Source organism: Mustela lutreola, chromosome 9 (genome assembly GCF_030435805.1).
Source record: "Mustela lutreola isolate mMusLut2 chromosome 9, mMusLut2.pri, whole genome shotgun sequence".
NCBI lineage: Eukaryota > Metazoa > Chordata > Mammalia > Carnivora > Mustelidae > Mustela > Mustela lutreola.
The window spans coordinates 108,938,647-108,954,784 of record NC_081298.1 but is presented as its reverse complement, the minus strand read 5'-3'; the positions used below and the strand labels follow the sequence as shown (position 1 = coordinate 108,954,784).

Genomic DNA, 16,138 nt, shown 5'->3' with positions numbered 1-16,138 from the left:
GATTTCCTACCCCTTCGGGATCTGGTAGCAGATCTGGAGTCTCACCAGATGAGTCTCACTAAGCTGGCGGCTGCTGTTTTCCTTGGCTCCCCCGGGGCAGAGCTAGGCTGACCCACCAGTGTCCTCACACTTTCCAAGGCAACCTGAGGCCCTGGCCTGCAGGGCGGTTCATGGCAGCCAGATTCCAAGACGCAGGCAGGACATGCTTCCTTTGTGCTACAGATGCAGAAACTGAGGCCAAGAGAAGTTGAGTTAGCAGCACTAGGTACTAAATCTGCATTTTTTTTGTTCCTGCTAGAGGCTCAAATGCATGGAGCCTTTCTGCTTTTCCAGGATCACAGCTTCTAGGGTCCCTGGAAGCTTCCAAGAAGAACGTGCAAGAGATCCTTCATAAAACCGCCCCACCTGTGTTAGAGAACTCTGTCCGCTGGAACAGACAGAGAGGTAGCTGTTGTGACATTACTGATCTTCTCAATGCCAGATTCAGGGTCTTTCTTCCCTGAACCATATGAGATTTTTTTAAATGGCCAATTCTCTTTTTAGATATTGCCACAGTGCTTCTGCCTCTCCCCTGGGCTGGACATGGAGGCGAGCAGCTGTCAGGTTCAGGGCTGGGGGTGCTGGGCCTATACCCAGAGTAGCCAGAAGTTTGCAGGTTGTAGGCAAATGATCTTTCACTTTTTTTTTTTTTTTTTTTTTTTTTTTTTAAGGGCATTTGCAGGGAGCCAGAAAGAATACTTTCTAGTTCTGGAGAATTCTTGGCCTTCCTCTTTCTGGCTTCTGGGAATCGCCCTCCTATTTTCCCAGCCTTTCTCTCTAGGGAAGATCACACCCGATCAGCGTCAGGGCTTTACCCCGGCAGTCTCATGTGTTCCCGAATCTCTAGGATCGCTTCACTGCTGAGCTCGTGCCTTACACAGTAACCTCATTCCAGAAGGTGCGGGAGCTTCTACCCTGGAGCCTCACCACATCCTGCTCCTTATGAACCAGCCAAAGGACACATCCTTTCACTGGACAGAGGCCCATTGCTCCCACCTGAGAAGTGACTGCAAACTGATTTTTCATCAGTCTGTACCCATTTGTTAACTCCACTAACATTTACTGAGCACCTACTGTGTGCCCAGTGCTGTTGCCTTTACTCAGGTTATGATTCACCTGTGAGTTGCTCCAGCAGGTAGAATTTCTTTTTGGAAGATTTTAAAGATTTTTCATTCCCCAGAGAGACACTACCCCCTCCCCGTAGCACCTCCCCCACGCCCGCCATCCTGAGCATCCAAAATCCCTTTCTGCACAATAAAGTAGTTGCTATTGGAAAAGAGGTATGAAGCTATTTGCAGGGACTGAGGCCGCAGCCTGGGAGAAGGTCCGCACGGGGACGTGAGCCCACAGTCGCTTCCATCTCACAGAGTGTTTATCACTGCGTGCCCTGTTGCAGGTTTACTAAAGGAAAGGGGTGTGGCAGTGGTCCCCTGGTAACCAGCTCATGCCCATCCGCACAGGCCAGCCTGCCTGGGACAGGGGTAGCCCGTCAGGGTCCAGGGTGCCTCCTGATCACCGTCTGGGCAGACGGTCCCCTCATGGTCGACAGTGAGTGATTCTCCCGTCACTCACTGCAGCTCGCTGCAACCGTCACCTCTTTCCCATCAGTCTAAAACCCAAGAGCATTTTCAAAATGACACTTGGAACTTAACCTTAAAGCATTGTAGGGGCACCTGGGTGGCTCAGTCGGTTAAGCATCTGCCTTTGGCTCAGGTCATGATCTCAGGGTCCTGGGATCGAGCCCTGCATCAGGCTCCCTGCTCAGGGGAAAGCCTGCTTCTCCCTCTGCCTCTGCTGCTCCTCTCACCCCAACTCCCCTCACTCCTGACCACCCACTCGTGGGCTCTTTCTCACTTGTGCTCTCTCTCTTTCTCAAATAAATAAGTAAAATCTTTTTTTTTTTTTTAAGATTATTTATTTATTTATTTGACAGAGAGAGATCACAAGTAGGCAGAGAGGCAGGCAGAGAGAGAGAGGAGGAAGCAGGCTCCCTGCTGAGCAGAGAGTCCGATGCCGGACTCGATCCCAGCACCCTGAGATCATGACCTGAGCTGAAGGCAGCGGCTCAACCCACTGAGCCACCCAGGCGCCCCAAATAAATAAAATCTTAAACAAAAAACCCAAAAGGCGTTTTAGAAGTGGCTCTGAATTGCCAACTAAACAAAATGCAAATCCACCTGTCCCACCTTTGGGACTTTGACACAACGAATGCTGGTTGTGGGAGGCAGCCAGCCGCAGGGAGAGGAGGAGTGGGGAGGCCGTCTGTCCCCCGCAGCCAGCAGCATGCCTTCAGGAAATCCACTCGTTTCTGCCTTTGTGGCACAGCCAGTGTTTCAGCCTCCCCCTCACCCCATCTCTGCTCCCAGCTCCCGCCCTGGTCCACACTACCTTCATCTCCGGCTTCTGCCTCCTCTTCTTCCTGCCTTACACCTGACACTTCACGCTCAGGCTGCAGCCCGCTGCTGCCGTTCCCATGGAAGTTGGCCATTTCCTGCCCTGGCTCACACCCTTGCAGGCTCCCTGATGCCTCTCTGACTTCATCCCCAACTGCTTTCCAGCTAGTCTCTACTGCAGCCATTGTGTTGCCCTTGACATTCCTCAGACCTGCCAGGCACACTCCTACCACAGGGCCTTTGCACCAGCTTGTTCCCTCTGCCCTTTCCAGATATCTGCAGGCTTATGCCTTCATTTCTTCAACTCTGCCCCCATGAAGCCTACCCTGACCACCACACTTAAAATGGGCCCCCTCCCCTGGCATTCCCAACACCACTCCCTACCGTATCTTCTGTATGACACTTACCACCTCTTAGCACGTTCTGCCATCTGCTTATGGAGAATCTTGGTCATTGGTGGGCATCCCTGTTAGAAGGGGGCTTCCTGAGAGCTGAGTTTTGCTGTTTTGTTCACTATCCCAAGCACCTAATCTACTGCCTGGCACATGGTAACCGCTCAATAAAGAAATGTTTCATTCGTTCATTTGTTCAAGAATTATTTATCAGCCACTCACTGTGTGCCAGGCTCAGGGCTGGTGCTAGGGCCTCATCAGCGATGCAAGGCCACGTGAGGTCCCTACCTTCTTGCGCTGCCTTTGGAGGGAGAACACTGACAACATGTGTAGAAACAAATACATTGAGAAGACAACTCCAATAATTACATATGCTAAGAAGAAAGCAAGGTTCAAGGGGATAGAGATGGCCTGAGGATGTTTTAAATAAGTGAGGGGACCAGAGAACACTCTGAGAGGTGGTAGCAATTGAGTTGAGACCTGAAGAGTGAGAAGGAGCCAGAGAGAGGATGTTCTGGGGAAAGAATATTCCAGGCCAAGAAAAGAGCATTAGCCAAGGCCTAGAGGCGGACTTGACCCCGGCCTGTTCAGAAGGCCTAAGAAACCCAGGAGGGCTAGAGCTCCTGGGAGGCAAGAGTGGGTGGGCCAGCTGCAACTGGGGTCGGGGGGGGGGTGTCCCAACTCTGACCCTCCCACACTGCCAGAACCCTGCACCCAACCCTCGGTGTCTCTTGAGACGCCAGCTCTGCTTGCACTAGTGGGCACGTATCACCCATGCCCACGAGTGCTTGGAGGATTCAGTGAGTCATAGCATTAAAAATATCCAGCCCTGGGGCTCCTGGGTGGCTCAGTTGTTAAGCATCTGCCTTTGGCTCAGGTCATGATCCTGGGGTCCTGGGGTCAAGCCCCGGGTTGGGCTCCCTGCTCTGTGGGAAACCTGCTTCTTCCTCTCCCCATCCCCTTGCTTGTGTTCCCACTCTCACTGCCTCTCTTTCAATCTCTCTCTCTGTGTCAAATAAATAAATGAAATCTTCAAAAAACAAAAAAGTGTCCAGCCCTGTGCACAGCCTGGAAAAGGCACTCGTCACAGAAGCACATACACATGAGAAGCCTTGGAACTGAGAGATATGTTAAGTGACCATGGTCCTTTGTTTTGTCCTTGCAGTGTCCTGCCCTGCTCTGAATGCCCCCCCAGACGGCAGAAAGTTTGGAAGCAAGTACTTGGTGGATCACGAAGTCCATTTTACCTGCAACCCTGGGTTCCGGCTGGTTGGGCCCAGCAGCATGGTGTGTCTTCCCAACGGCACCTGGAGGGGGGAGCAGCCCCACTGTAGAGGTACAGACCCTCCTTCTCTGCTGGATAAAAAGGGTCATTCCACAGGACATGTTCTGCTTGATTCCTCCGCCATTCCTCGGCTGCAGAATAGTGGCCCACATGTCCGTTGACTCACCTCCGGGCCAGGCCTGGACCGGCCTGCACAGTCTCTGCCAAACCCTCTCATCAATTTCGTCTTGTTCTGCATGTGGGGAAATCGAGGCATGGAGAGGTGGAGGAGCATCCAGCAGGGGGAGCAGGCTAAGCTGATTCACTCCCAGACACTCTGACCCCAGAGTCTGTGCTCCTAGACACCTCCCTCCAGATACTGGTGATATGATCTTCCTAATGTTCTGGGGCGGTAGTTTGCAAGAGCACTGATGGCCTGTAGGGTTCAAGACATTCCCGGGTGTCTTTTGTGTCTGCTCTGGGACTTGGTGTAGACAGGATCCAGGAGAGACCTCGGGGATGGGGAGTAGACATGAAAAGGTTTCTCTTCTGTCTGTGCTTGGTTCAACAACTGTGCTTTCTTGATGTGGAGGAAAATCAGACTTAGCATTCTCTACCAAAAGAGGCTTTTCAAAAGTCTGTGGTCAGAAAGTCATGGATGCCGGTCATGTTCAGAGCAGGGCTCACAGGATGGCCTGCTGGGGCAGAATGTTCATGATTTTAGCCCAGGAATTGAAAGGGAAATGCAAATGTTACGTAAATAAGCATGTTGTCAAGAGTGGCGTAGAGAGGATTTGAGAGCATAAGGAACTTGGAAACATAACGGAACATTAGAAAATATATCATCTGGGGCGCCTGGGTGGCTCAGTCAGTTAAGTGTTCAACTCTTGATTCTGGCTCAGGTCAAGATATTCAGGGTTGTGAGATTAAGCCCTACATTGGGCTCCACACTGAGCATGGGGCCTGCTTAAGATTCTCTCTCTCCCTCTCCTTCTGCCCCCTGTCATCTCTAAAGACAGACAGTGTGGCTTGACATGTGGAGACCCAGCAGCCAGAACCACATTCATGGATTTAGACCTCCATTCCCCATCTCCTGGGAAAAACAAAGGTTTGAAGGTTGATTGCTGATAACCAGCTCTCAGACCTAGCTGCGAACCAGCAGAGAAATATAAGCTGCGTAGCTGGCAAGCACACCAGGGGAAATGCCAGTATCTGGATTTACCCTTGACCCTGAAAAGCCTCCATCCAGGCTAATCACCTTACAGGTGGACAAGCTATGGCAGCCGAGGTGGAAACACAATGGCATTTCATGGTCATTGCTTTGGGTGTCTGTATTTTTTAAATTACAGATTGAGTTACGGACCCCAGTTGATTTCTTTCTCACAGCACTCAGGTGCTCGGATGGCTGCATCATCCTTTCTGGGGTGTCCCCTGCAGCCTACTTGGCCATGCCCCAGATCACGGCTGCCCAGATGGCAGCCAACTCCCCACCACCATAAATGGCGCCAGCAAGGTCTTCTGCTCTCCCCTCTTTGTCACCGGGGCTGTCTCTCTGGGTTTGGAGTTGAGGGCAGCTGGCCACATGCTCACTTCCTCTGAATCGAGCACTGCCGCGCTGCTCTTCAGCCCGGCTGCCCCAACCCCTTCCCCCAGCAGTGCTGTGCGCACAAACACGCGTTGCCCGTGTGCTGTTTTCTGGCTTGCTCGGGTATTGTCCGTGTAGTCTGTCCTCAGTCGTGATAGGCATTTACAGTGAGCATGATGTGGTTTCAGTGAAAACATGAGTTCACCAGAGGAGAGAGCTGAAAGAATGCCTTTTTAGGTAAATGAGTAAGAAACATCAGACGCTAGGGAACATAGTCGCAAGGAATGGCTTGATTAAAGGAACGCATAGGGGCTTGATAAGGCTAGGAACCCAAAAGGCTCCCCGCAGCCCAGCTCCATCTGAGCAGCTCACTAGGACGCCCCCCACCCCCAGAGGATCCTGGGCCAGCCTCCCTCGGGAGCAGGCATGCCTTAGGTGTCTATTCATGCGTGCATTAGGTGTCTTTTGGCGCCTTGCCTCCCTGCCGCAGGACCCCTCCATGGAAAAGAGGGTCCTACCCCATCGTGATTTGTGTGCCATGGTTTTCCAATTTTTGGGTCCTCCAGAGTCACCGAGAAAGCTTGTAAAATGCAGGCACTTAGGCCTCAAAAGACCTATTGTGTTGGGTGAGATCTCTGTAGGTGAGACTTTGGCAATCTATATTTTCAATGTGATTCTGACGTTAACTAATTCTGGAGAAACACCCCTCTGCTGGTTCTTGGCACTGCCAGAAGGAGAAGATATTGAAAATTTTGAAGCCCTGATGCACTTTGGGCCCTCACCAATCAGAATGCGAACCTGCAGCAAGCCAAGAGTAGGGCTGTGTCCCGACTGAGCCTGTGTCCACCCCAGCCAGATGACTGACCTGCACACTCTCACCTCCACCCCAATGGACATTTTGGGAGGGCCAGCTTAGTTCGAAGATCAGGGCACCCAGCCCCACTGGGCACTCTCCTTTCCTGAGATGTGGAGAGCAGACTTTTCCCGGAGGACCAAGGCCAAGTGCAGCCAGCAAGTCTCCTAGCCTTCCTCGTTGTCCAACGTGGTGCACTTCCTGACTCTCGCCCCTGAACTTATCACCTCCTTCCACATTTGCATTTGCTCTTTGTTTCCCCTCCCCCTCTGCCTCCTTCCTAGCCATGTGTCCTTCTTCCCTGACCCCCCTGCCTGAGGACTGCTTGGTGCAGCCCACCCTGGACTTTAACTGGGACCACATTCACTATCTAAACTCCAGGAGAGACGGGCTCAGGGAACAAGGAGAGCTCAGATAGGTATTTGTCATCTGTTTAAGTGTAAGCAAAGCATGAGAGTTCACCCTGAGGTGGGCTCAAACAGATACGAGCATAGGACCTCTCCCCAGGTTCGTGGATGGTGCCTGTGTGGACACCTCTGTCCCCAGCAGGGACTTATTCAACTAATGGATGTTATCTCCAGTAAAAGCCTCAAAGGGATGCCACCCAAACCTGTCAGGAGGGAGAAGGAGAGCTTCAATGTGCTATGGGGTGACCTCCTGTAACAGTGTTAGCAGTGTGGGCAGGACATGAGCTGGGGTTCAACAATCCAGTGACCTACACACACACACATGCACACGCACACTCACGCACATGCATACACATCTCAGAGAAGCCTAGAATCTTAGCTATGCATGCCTCCGCTTCATTTTCCATATCCGCCGTCTTGTGGTCATTGTGTCGTGACCACAGAGGGAAAAGAATCTTCTTAATCACAGGGGATTTGTTTCAAGACCCAAAATGTCAGTGCCAGTGAAAGCTCTAGCAGCAATTCAACCCCTCACCCCATCCCCAGCCAGCTGCTCAGAAAGAAGGTGATGAACCCAACTTGGCATAAAAGGAAGTTTCACATAATCCTGCCATTAGAAAGCCCTGTGGGCAGAGGTAGGCTCCAGAGCTCCAAAATGGAAAACAGCCATTTGGCTCCCTGGATTATTTCCCTCTTTGCCTTTCTTTGAAGGGCATGTTTTGAAGAGCTGAAGCTTTCTGCATTGGGAGAACCATCGCCACAGGCCTTTAACAACATTGGTAACCAAAGAAAAAACTTGAGAGAAATAAATAACTTTTTCCCTTACTCCCATGCTGGGAAAAAAGACTTGTTTTTGGCAGTCATCCCCTCCTCCCCTCTTTTTGTGACCTTTATTCATTCATTCAGCCAGTTTTCATTGAGCACCAGCTATGCACAAAAGATTGTGCCAGGTGCTGGAGATTCATGCCAAATCTCAGAGACACGCCCAACCTCATGGGGCTCACCTGCTAAGATGGAAACAAGCAAAACAGACAGGCAAATGCGCAAGTCAAAAATTAGGGGTTTGGGATCCGTGCCTTGAAGGGATCTAAGCAGGAGCTGAGAATCTATATGGTGGGGGCAGGAACATGGGAGGGCCTCTCTGAGGCGGTCATGGGATGCAGAGATGTGGAAGGGCTTGCGGGGTCCATCATCCCATGATGAGTGGGGTGGGGTGCATGACAGGGGGAAGATGCTGTCCCAGGAAGCGGAGTAACATGTGCAGAGGCCCTAAGGAAGGGGAGAACTTGGCATGCTTGCGGAAACAAAAAGAGAAAGCATAGAGCCTTCCTGCTGGGGCAGGTGCGAGGTGAGCCTGACCAAGGAGCGGTGGGGAGACACACAGGCCAGCTCGTGCAGCCTCAGAGACCGGGCGGGAGGCGGGATCGGAGCTGGAGCACAACAGACAGGTGTACGGAGAGAGGTGTGGAATCGGACGTGTGTGTTGCTGCTGTGTGGAAAGTGCGCTGGAGGGGACGGGAAGGGAGCTGAGAAACCACTTAGGGGCGACAGAAGTCCAGTGGAGAGAGATGGCAGAGAGTGAAAGCACACCCAGAGACAGAACGGATGGAATTTACCATCATCCCACGCGGGCCGCATGCGTGGAGGAGAAGTCAGGGATCCCCGACTCTGCTTGAATGTCGGGGTACGTGGTGTCATTTATAGAGCCCGTGAAGACTGAGCAATGAGTGTAGGCTTGTTTTCAAGCAAGCTGTGTGAGGGCGGTTGACCAGAACTCCATTTTGGACATGTTACGTTAGAACGTCTGTAGGACATCGGAACAGAGCCCCATTAATCCCACCCATGGAGGGCAACGAGCAGAACACCATGTCACCGGTCCCAGTGAGGACTCTGGGCACTTCTGCCCACGGCATCTTAGTCCTGGCATTACCCAGGAAAACACAGCATGGTCAGACACTGGATGGAACCCTCGGCTCACGGAGGGAAGAGACAGAGCAAGGTCACCCTCAGCAGTGGGGGCCAGTTAGGGAGGCCAGCAGCTGACACAGGGCAATTCCTGGGTGGGGGGACCCCTTGTGCTGCAGGGAAGGACACTCCAGCCCCTTCTCATGGAGCTGAAAGATTGAAAGCTGAGGGTTATGGACATCCACACATGAGCAGAACAGAAGAACGCTCGTAGAGCATGAATCAGGGACAGGAGACCGCCCCTTCCCCCAGGAGGGGGTAAGCCCTGCACAGGCGGCATGGGCTCTTGGCCCCATGTCAAGGCAGCGGTCCAGGCCCAAGGCTCATTCTTCTTCGGCCCAATGGGGCTCCTCAGACTGCAGGCCTGAGACTGCCTTTTCCAACAGAGAAGTCAGGTGGACAGTGGGAGGACAGGAGAGACACCCACACTTGGGAGTTACTGGCCTACTGACAGGACTGAAATGCACATAAGAGCAGCGGTGAGGAGAGGGGAGAGATAGAAAACAAGTGGCCCCAACTTGAAGGGCACAGAGAAGTCAGATGGGAAGGGAGGACGTGGGAGACAGGAGGGGCCCGCGGAGGCTGGAGCACCCCGGGAAACTGGAAAAGCAGGGCTGTGACTCTGGATGGAGGGCTCCGAAAAGGCATTTTGCATACAAGGTCCTTCCTCAGAGAACTTGAAAAAAAGGATTTGAGTAGAAAAAGCTTCCTCTGCTAGCCCCTTAGTAGTTACTGCACGACTGGCTGGCTAACTCGCTGAATGATCGAATGAATGCATGAGCGATTATGTTTAAGAAACTGAATTTCCTTCCAGACTTCTCTCTGGGCATCTGTGTATAGATCTTACCACAAGGAAATCTTCATTAACGCTTTCTTTTAAGCATAACCTTTAATGATTATGAAGCACATGCTCCTGAGGGCTATTCTACACTTAAAAAAAAAAAAGATTTTATTTATTAGAGAGAGAGGGAGAGAATGCACAGAGAGAGGGAGAAGCAAGCTCCCTGCTGAACTAGAAGCCCAATTTGGGACTCGATCCCAGGACCCTGAGTTCACGACCTGAGTCGAAGATAGACGCTTAACTGACTGAGCCACCTGAGTGTCCCCAAGGCTATTCTACATTTTACTGAACTATCCCTTTGTTGTGTCCAGGTTTTCTCAATCATAAATAATGCCAAGGCAAGCAATCTTTTTTTTTTTTTTTAAGATTTTATTTATTTGTTTGACAGAGAGAGACACGGCGGGAGAGGGAACACAAGTAGGGGGAGAGGAGAGGAAGAAGCAGGCTTCCCACTGAGCAGAGATCCCGATTTGGGTTTCAGTCCCAGGACCCTGAGATCATGACCTGAGCCGAAGGCAAACACTTAACCAACTGAGTCACCCATGTGCCCCTAGTTTGTCTTTTTTTTTTTTTTAATTTTTTTATTTTATTTCTATTAGGGGAGAAGGGGCAGAGGGAGAGAGAGACTCTTAAGCAGGTTCCATGCCCAACACAGACCCAGACTCAGGGCTTGATCCCACAACCCTGAAATCACAACCTGAGCCAAAATTGACTCAGAGGCTCAACAGACCAAGCCATCCAAGTGCCAGTCTCTTATATGCCTTTTTTATAAAAATCTATACAGTCTCCTCCTCCTCATCCTTCCTCCCACCACCCCACCTCAATCTTTGCATTTTATTTATTGAAGAATATGGTTTGATTCCCACAGCCATGATTTTGCCAACCACATCCCTTAAGGGTCACTGAGTGCGATCTTCTGATCTCTTTCTTTTTCTTTAAGTTTCACTGACATGTAAATGACATCCAGCACTGTGTTAAGTTTAAAGTGAGCAGCATAATGACACGAACCTCCATTTATTGTGAAATGATGACTAGGCCAAGTTTAGCTCACATCCATCCTCTCACACAGACGTACCAAAAGAAAAAGAAGGGAAACAGTTTTTCCCCAGAATTGAGGATCTACTCTCTTAACAGCTTCCCTAGATACCAACCCATCCCCATGCTGCACACCATGTCCCCAGTACTTACTTATCGTATAACTCCAAGTGTAGACCTTTCTGGTCTCTGAATTTCTTATAAACTGGTAGCTAATTCCAGAGCCTTGATCAGATCCAAGGGAGATTTTTGTTTTGTTTGGGTCAGGTGGCGGTAGACACCGCTGCCAGGAAGCCCTCCTTGTGATGCCGTCGGGGAGACTACTGCTGTCCCCATATGGACATCTCTCCAGCCTATTCCTCCAGAGGGACTGGGAGCAATTACCTGAGTTCTTGCCCTTTCAGAAAATGGGCCACCTCCCCACCGGACCCCAGTTTGGTTGGACACCAACTCTGCTCACATCTTTTTTCCCTGAGTACGTGAAATATGTCTCCATGTCTTCTGTCACGGCTGATCCTGCTGTTGTCATCATTAGGATCTCGGTCTTTTTGCCTGGATGCCCAAAGGATTTTTTTTTTTCTTTTTCTTTGAAATCTAATCATCTTAATAGGATCTGCTCCAGTTCTGGCTTTCCTTGGGCCAGTTTTCTCAAGGACAGGCCACAGCTTTTCAACAGGAAGTCTCAGTTGCTGGAGCGCGTGCTCCTGGCCCATAGGATCTCTTGAGACTTTCCAGGACAAAGTCCGGTATTGAGGAGATTATAATGGGAGGAAGATCCAAAGGGAGCCCAGGGAAGAAATTTGGTGCAAGTGCAGGAGACAGCCCAGGGGAAAGCAGAAGAGGAGCACAAAGGGGGCTGATGAGGGGAAATCCTGAGCCAGACTAAAAACAACCACGTTGGGAAGCTGGACCGGCCATCGAGGAAAACCTGTCAAATCTCGTACAAACTATTATAAGAAAAAAAAAAGAATAAAAAGTGTCTACAGACAATGAGGAAATGCCAGAAAATGACCATGAAACAGATGAAAACCTATTACTTAATATTTCCAAACAAGCAGAAAGAAATTTGGAAAAGATAAAAACTATGAAAGGACAGCATAAATAAAAATTAGAAAGCCTCAGCGATGAGGTGATTGGAGAAATGGAAAATCTGAAACGAGATGACAGAATGTAGGAAAGGATTAGAACTAAAAGGGAAAAAAAGCAGATTGTCCGTGTGAAACACTCAGCTCAGCTCCCGGGAGACAGTAAGCGCTCACTGAACAGCCGATTAAAACAGAATCATTTGCCAGGATTTCAGTTCGGCAGCCTCTCCTCAGCTTCCGCCCTCTTTACAGCTCTGAAGTTACCCTGCACTTAGCTAAATCGCACAGCCTGGGACAGATGTGAGGGTAACAACTGGACTTCAGTCAGGACGCAGATGGGGCACCAGGACTGCCCGTCAGGCCATGGAATGGCTGCCTTTCACAGCGCACTGAGATAAGAGTCTGTGGGGAGCCTGTCTAGAGACGAAAATCTTGGGCAACAAGGTCCAGTCAGGGAGACAGAGCCCAAGGTCCTGGGGCACCTGTGCATTTCTCTGTTGAGCAAGTGACACTCCCCCCAAAACCCCCCTTCCCACCCACCCCCCACCCCCCACCCCCCAGAGAGCCAGGCCCAGTCCCTTCCACTGGAAGCCCAGACGGGAGAGACAATGGTGTGGCTCCCACTGAGGCCAGACTGAAAGCTACTTGTGTTCAACCTCTTTGGCTCTCGGCTCACCATGTCATGGCCTCGTGGTCTGCCCACTCTCAGACTCTGCAGGTGAGCAATGCTGGGGCTGGACAATGGGCAGAAACAGAAATTCCACGCTCTGTGGCATTTGGGTACGGTGTCATTCCAGACACATTCCTGGAAACCGGTCATCTGAGAACAGAACAGATGGAGAGAGCACAACCAGGCTGAGGTTACTGAGAAGCTGAAAAGGCTCCTTCCCCAGGGATAAGCAGCATTTGGATGGTCTGGGTCCTTTCATGACTAACAGAAACCATACAACAGTCTATATAGCATCCCGGCGCTGAGGACGCCGAAGTCCCAGCCAACCCACCCACAGCAAGGCTGCTGTTCTCATCAGAAGCAAAGCACCTTTCTACCTCGTGATAGATACAGCAGGAAAGGATGCTCCTATGCCAGCAAGAAGAGGTTTCCAGCTTCCTTTCCCGAGATGCTGTGGTCAAGTCAGTGAACCAACAGGCTTCTCTCTTTGGAAGAAAGGGCCTGTGCTCTGTGCATTAAGGCTGGACTTGGGGGGGGGGAAGCTTAAGGATTCATAACAAGCAGATGTGGCCCGAGGGTTTAAAAAAATTTTTTTTCTCTAATTAGAAAATTTATTGTGGAAAAGCTCCGTTGCAGAAAAACAGAAGAGTACAAAAATGTGTAAATAAAGAAAAATTGCCTGGAATCCTACCACACAGAGAGGAGCCTATTAAATTTTTAAAATATATAATCTCTTTCTATATATAGCTTTCCCACAGGACTGCCACGTGTACGAGCAAGGACTATTTCCTTTTCCACCATTCAAGAAGTGTCCGAGAGTCAAAGAAGGACTTCCTTGGGACACAGGAAATGAGCACGGGAGGGCTCCTGGGTAGGAACTTGGAGAGACTTCGTTTACCCTTTCTCTGGAAACTGTGATGGACCCTCATCTCTCCTTCTTATAGCTCCCCTGAATTGGGTTCTAATTCAAAAGGCGTTCCTCCTGGAGTGCCCGGGTGGCTCAGTTGGTTCAGGTCCAACTCTTGATTTCAGCTCCAGTCATGACCTCAAGGTCTTAGGAGCGAGCCCCACATCGGGCTCTGCCCTGGGCGTGGAGTCTTTGGGGGATTCTCTCTCTTCCTCCCCCTCTGCCCCTCCCCCTCTGCCCCTCCCCCAGATGTGCTCTAAAAAAATAAATAAAATCTTTAAAAAAATAAAATAAAAAGGTGTTCTTCCTGGGTGTCAGCTGCTAAGGGCAGAGTTGTGGGGGACAGTCTGGTTTGACTCAAAGAAATTGTGGGCACATGGGGCAGCCTACCCTATAAATTAGGGAATGGGGCCTCCGGGGGCACATGGCTGGATGACAGGCCAGCTCCTGCAGGCAGAGCTCCAAGAGAGAGCACAGTGTGTGCCAGAGGCTCCATGGCTTGCGGAGTGGTGGGTGGACGGCGGCTCAGTGCCCTCAGCCCCCTCCCAGCTCTTGCGGCTTGGGGCAGTGGCAAGGGCCAAGCAAGCGAGTAGAAACCAAAGTCATCCTGCCGTGTGAAGAAAGGTAACTCAGCTTCGGTTTGGGTTAGAATCAGAACTCACCTATTTGTATCTGGAAATGATTTCTTTTCCTAGACATCAGCGAATGCTCCAGCCAGCCTTGTCAGAATGGGGGGACCTGTGTAGAAGGAGTCAACCAGTACAAATGCATGTGTCCTCCAGGGAGGACTGGGAGCCGCTGTCAGCACCTGGCCCAGACAGGTACGTGGCTGCTGTGGGGCTGGGTGAGGATGTTCCGCTGCCGAGAGAGGAGCTCCCTGGTCATGGGTCACCAAATGCAGATGTGACAGGAGCTCAGTTTCGCACCTGGAGAGAAGGCTTTTTGACCCTTGATCCCTCCAGTTCCCCGAGGTGGTTATCTGGGATGGAATTTGGCCCTTTTGTGTAACCAGCGTTTTGATGCTTTTTATGGAAGAAAATGCAGGTAGAGGGACTGACCCCTCCCAGTGTGGAAGCTCCCCAGACTGGTAAATCGGCCCGAGAGGCTTCCTTGTTCCACCTTCATTTGGTCCGTAACTTCTCTGCAGATCAGCAGAATGGCTCTTCCTTTCCAATGCTCGCATCACACTCTGCAAAGTCAGTAGTTACTGATACAAGCCCAAGTACCCGCAGAACTGTGCAACTAGACATTTGACTGGTGGTGAGCTTATTTTAAAAAAAAAGTTTTTTTATTTTTATTTATTTATTTATTTATTTATTTATTTATTTATTGTTATTTATTTGAGAGAGAGAGAGCATGAGCCGGCAGAGGGAGATGCAGGGCTCAACCTTACCAACCTGAGATCAGGGCCTGGGCCAAGGGCGGATGGTTAACCGACTGAGCCATGCAGGCGCCCCTGGTGGTCAGTTTATTATCTACATCTCGAGTCCCAATACAGCCCTAGCCAGAAGGTCTAGAGGGCACAAAGTGGCTGTTTCGCAGAGGGCTAGACCGTCTGATAAGTAATCTGTGAAGGTTCCCACACTATGCTGTAACTAGTGCTTCCTATATAAAAAAGTCAGATCCTAAATACGTCCTTTTTCCTTGCCAGAAAACCCTGGAGTGTCCTGTCTGGTTGTCTGGATTTCTCTGTGTAATCTCCGTGTGGGAAGAGGGATGGGCGGTTAACAGCAGGATGCAGAGAATGGGGGCTCTGTCAGTACTTGCCTTTCTTGCGCCAGCCCCAACCCAAGGCCAGTTTGCACCGCTGCCCCCAGAGATCTGCTGCTGAACTGTCTTGGTTCCGTTCAGCTGAGTCAGCCTTGCTGGGAGCTCTCTCAGAATGCAGCGCCCCGCTGCCCCCCACCCCCCACCCCACCCCCCCGCTTAGGGGGGCTGCTCTCTGTGGCCTCTCTGTGGCCTTCTTGACAGCTCCACTGCCTCGCCTTCTACCTACAAGCAGAAAGGAACAAGACGTGGGCCCTCCTTCAACCCGAATGAGCTGGTACTGGACCCTGAACGTTCCAAACCCTCTGTGTCAGGGTTTCTGCTGTCAGGACCTAGGCATCTGCTCCTCGGGTCCAGGGGGCGCTTTACATATCAAGTATCCCCACAACAAAAACCTCCCCAGGGGCATAGGGAGTGAGTAGGTGCAACTGAGGCCAGATGATGTCCTCATGGTCTCCATGATCAACCCGATCAACCCGGCCAAGTCCTGGTCCCCCAGCCTGGAGCTTTCCTTCCCATCAGCTCTGCCCAGGTCTGCCCAGTTCGAAAGGGGAGCCTCTCTCGGAATCCTTTTTTTTTTTTTTTTTTTTAAAGGATTTTATTTATTTATTTGACAGAGAGAGATCATAAGTAGGCAGAGAGGCAGGCTGAAAGAGAGAGAGGAGGAAGCAGGCTCCCTGCTGAGCAGAGAGCCTGATGTGGGACTCGATCCCAGGACCCTGAGATCATGACCTGAGCCAAAGGCAGTGGCTTCACCCACTGAGCCACCCAGGCGCCCTCTCGGAATCCTTTTTTAAATCCATTCACCTTTATCACCCCTGCCATAGTAGTGGAATATACATAACATAAAATTTACCATTCTAATCATTTTAAGGGTACAAGCCAGAGGCATTAAGTACATTTACACTGTTGTGCAACTGTCCGTCCGCCTCCAC

The 16,138-nt window shown here is 50.9% G+C and overlaps 1 protein-coding gene across 1 annotated transcript in view; it reads left to right on the top strand.

The window, feature by feature from the left end:
* FBLN7 (fibulin 7) overlaps positions 1-16,138 on the top strand; it is a 49,945-nt gene that overhangs the window by 24,410 nt on the left and 9,397 nt on the right. Inside the window, exons 3-4 of the mRNA XM_059188376.1 lie at positions 3,990-4,160; positions 14,132-14,257. Of these exons, the coding sequence (XP_059044359.1) occupies positions 3,990-4,160; positions 14,132-14,257 (297 nt within the window). The remainder of the gene's footprint in view (positions 1-3,989; positions 4,161-14,131; positions 14,258-16,138) is intronic.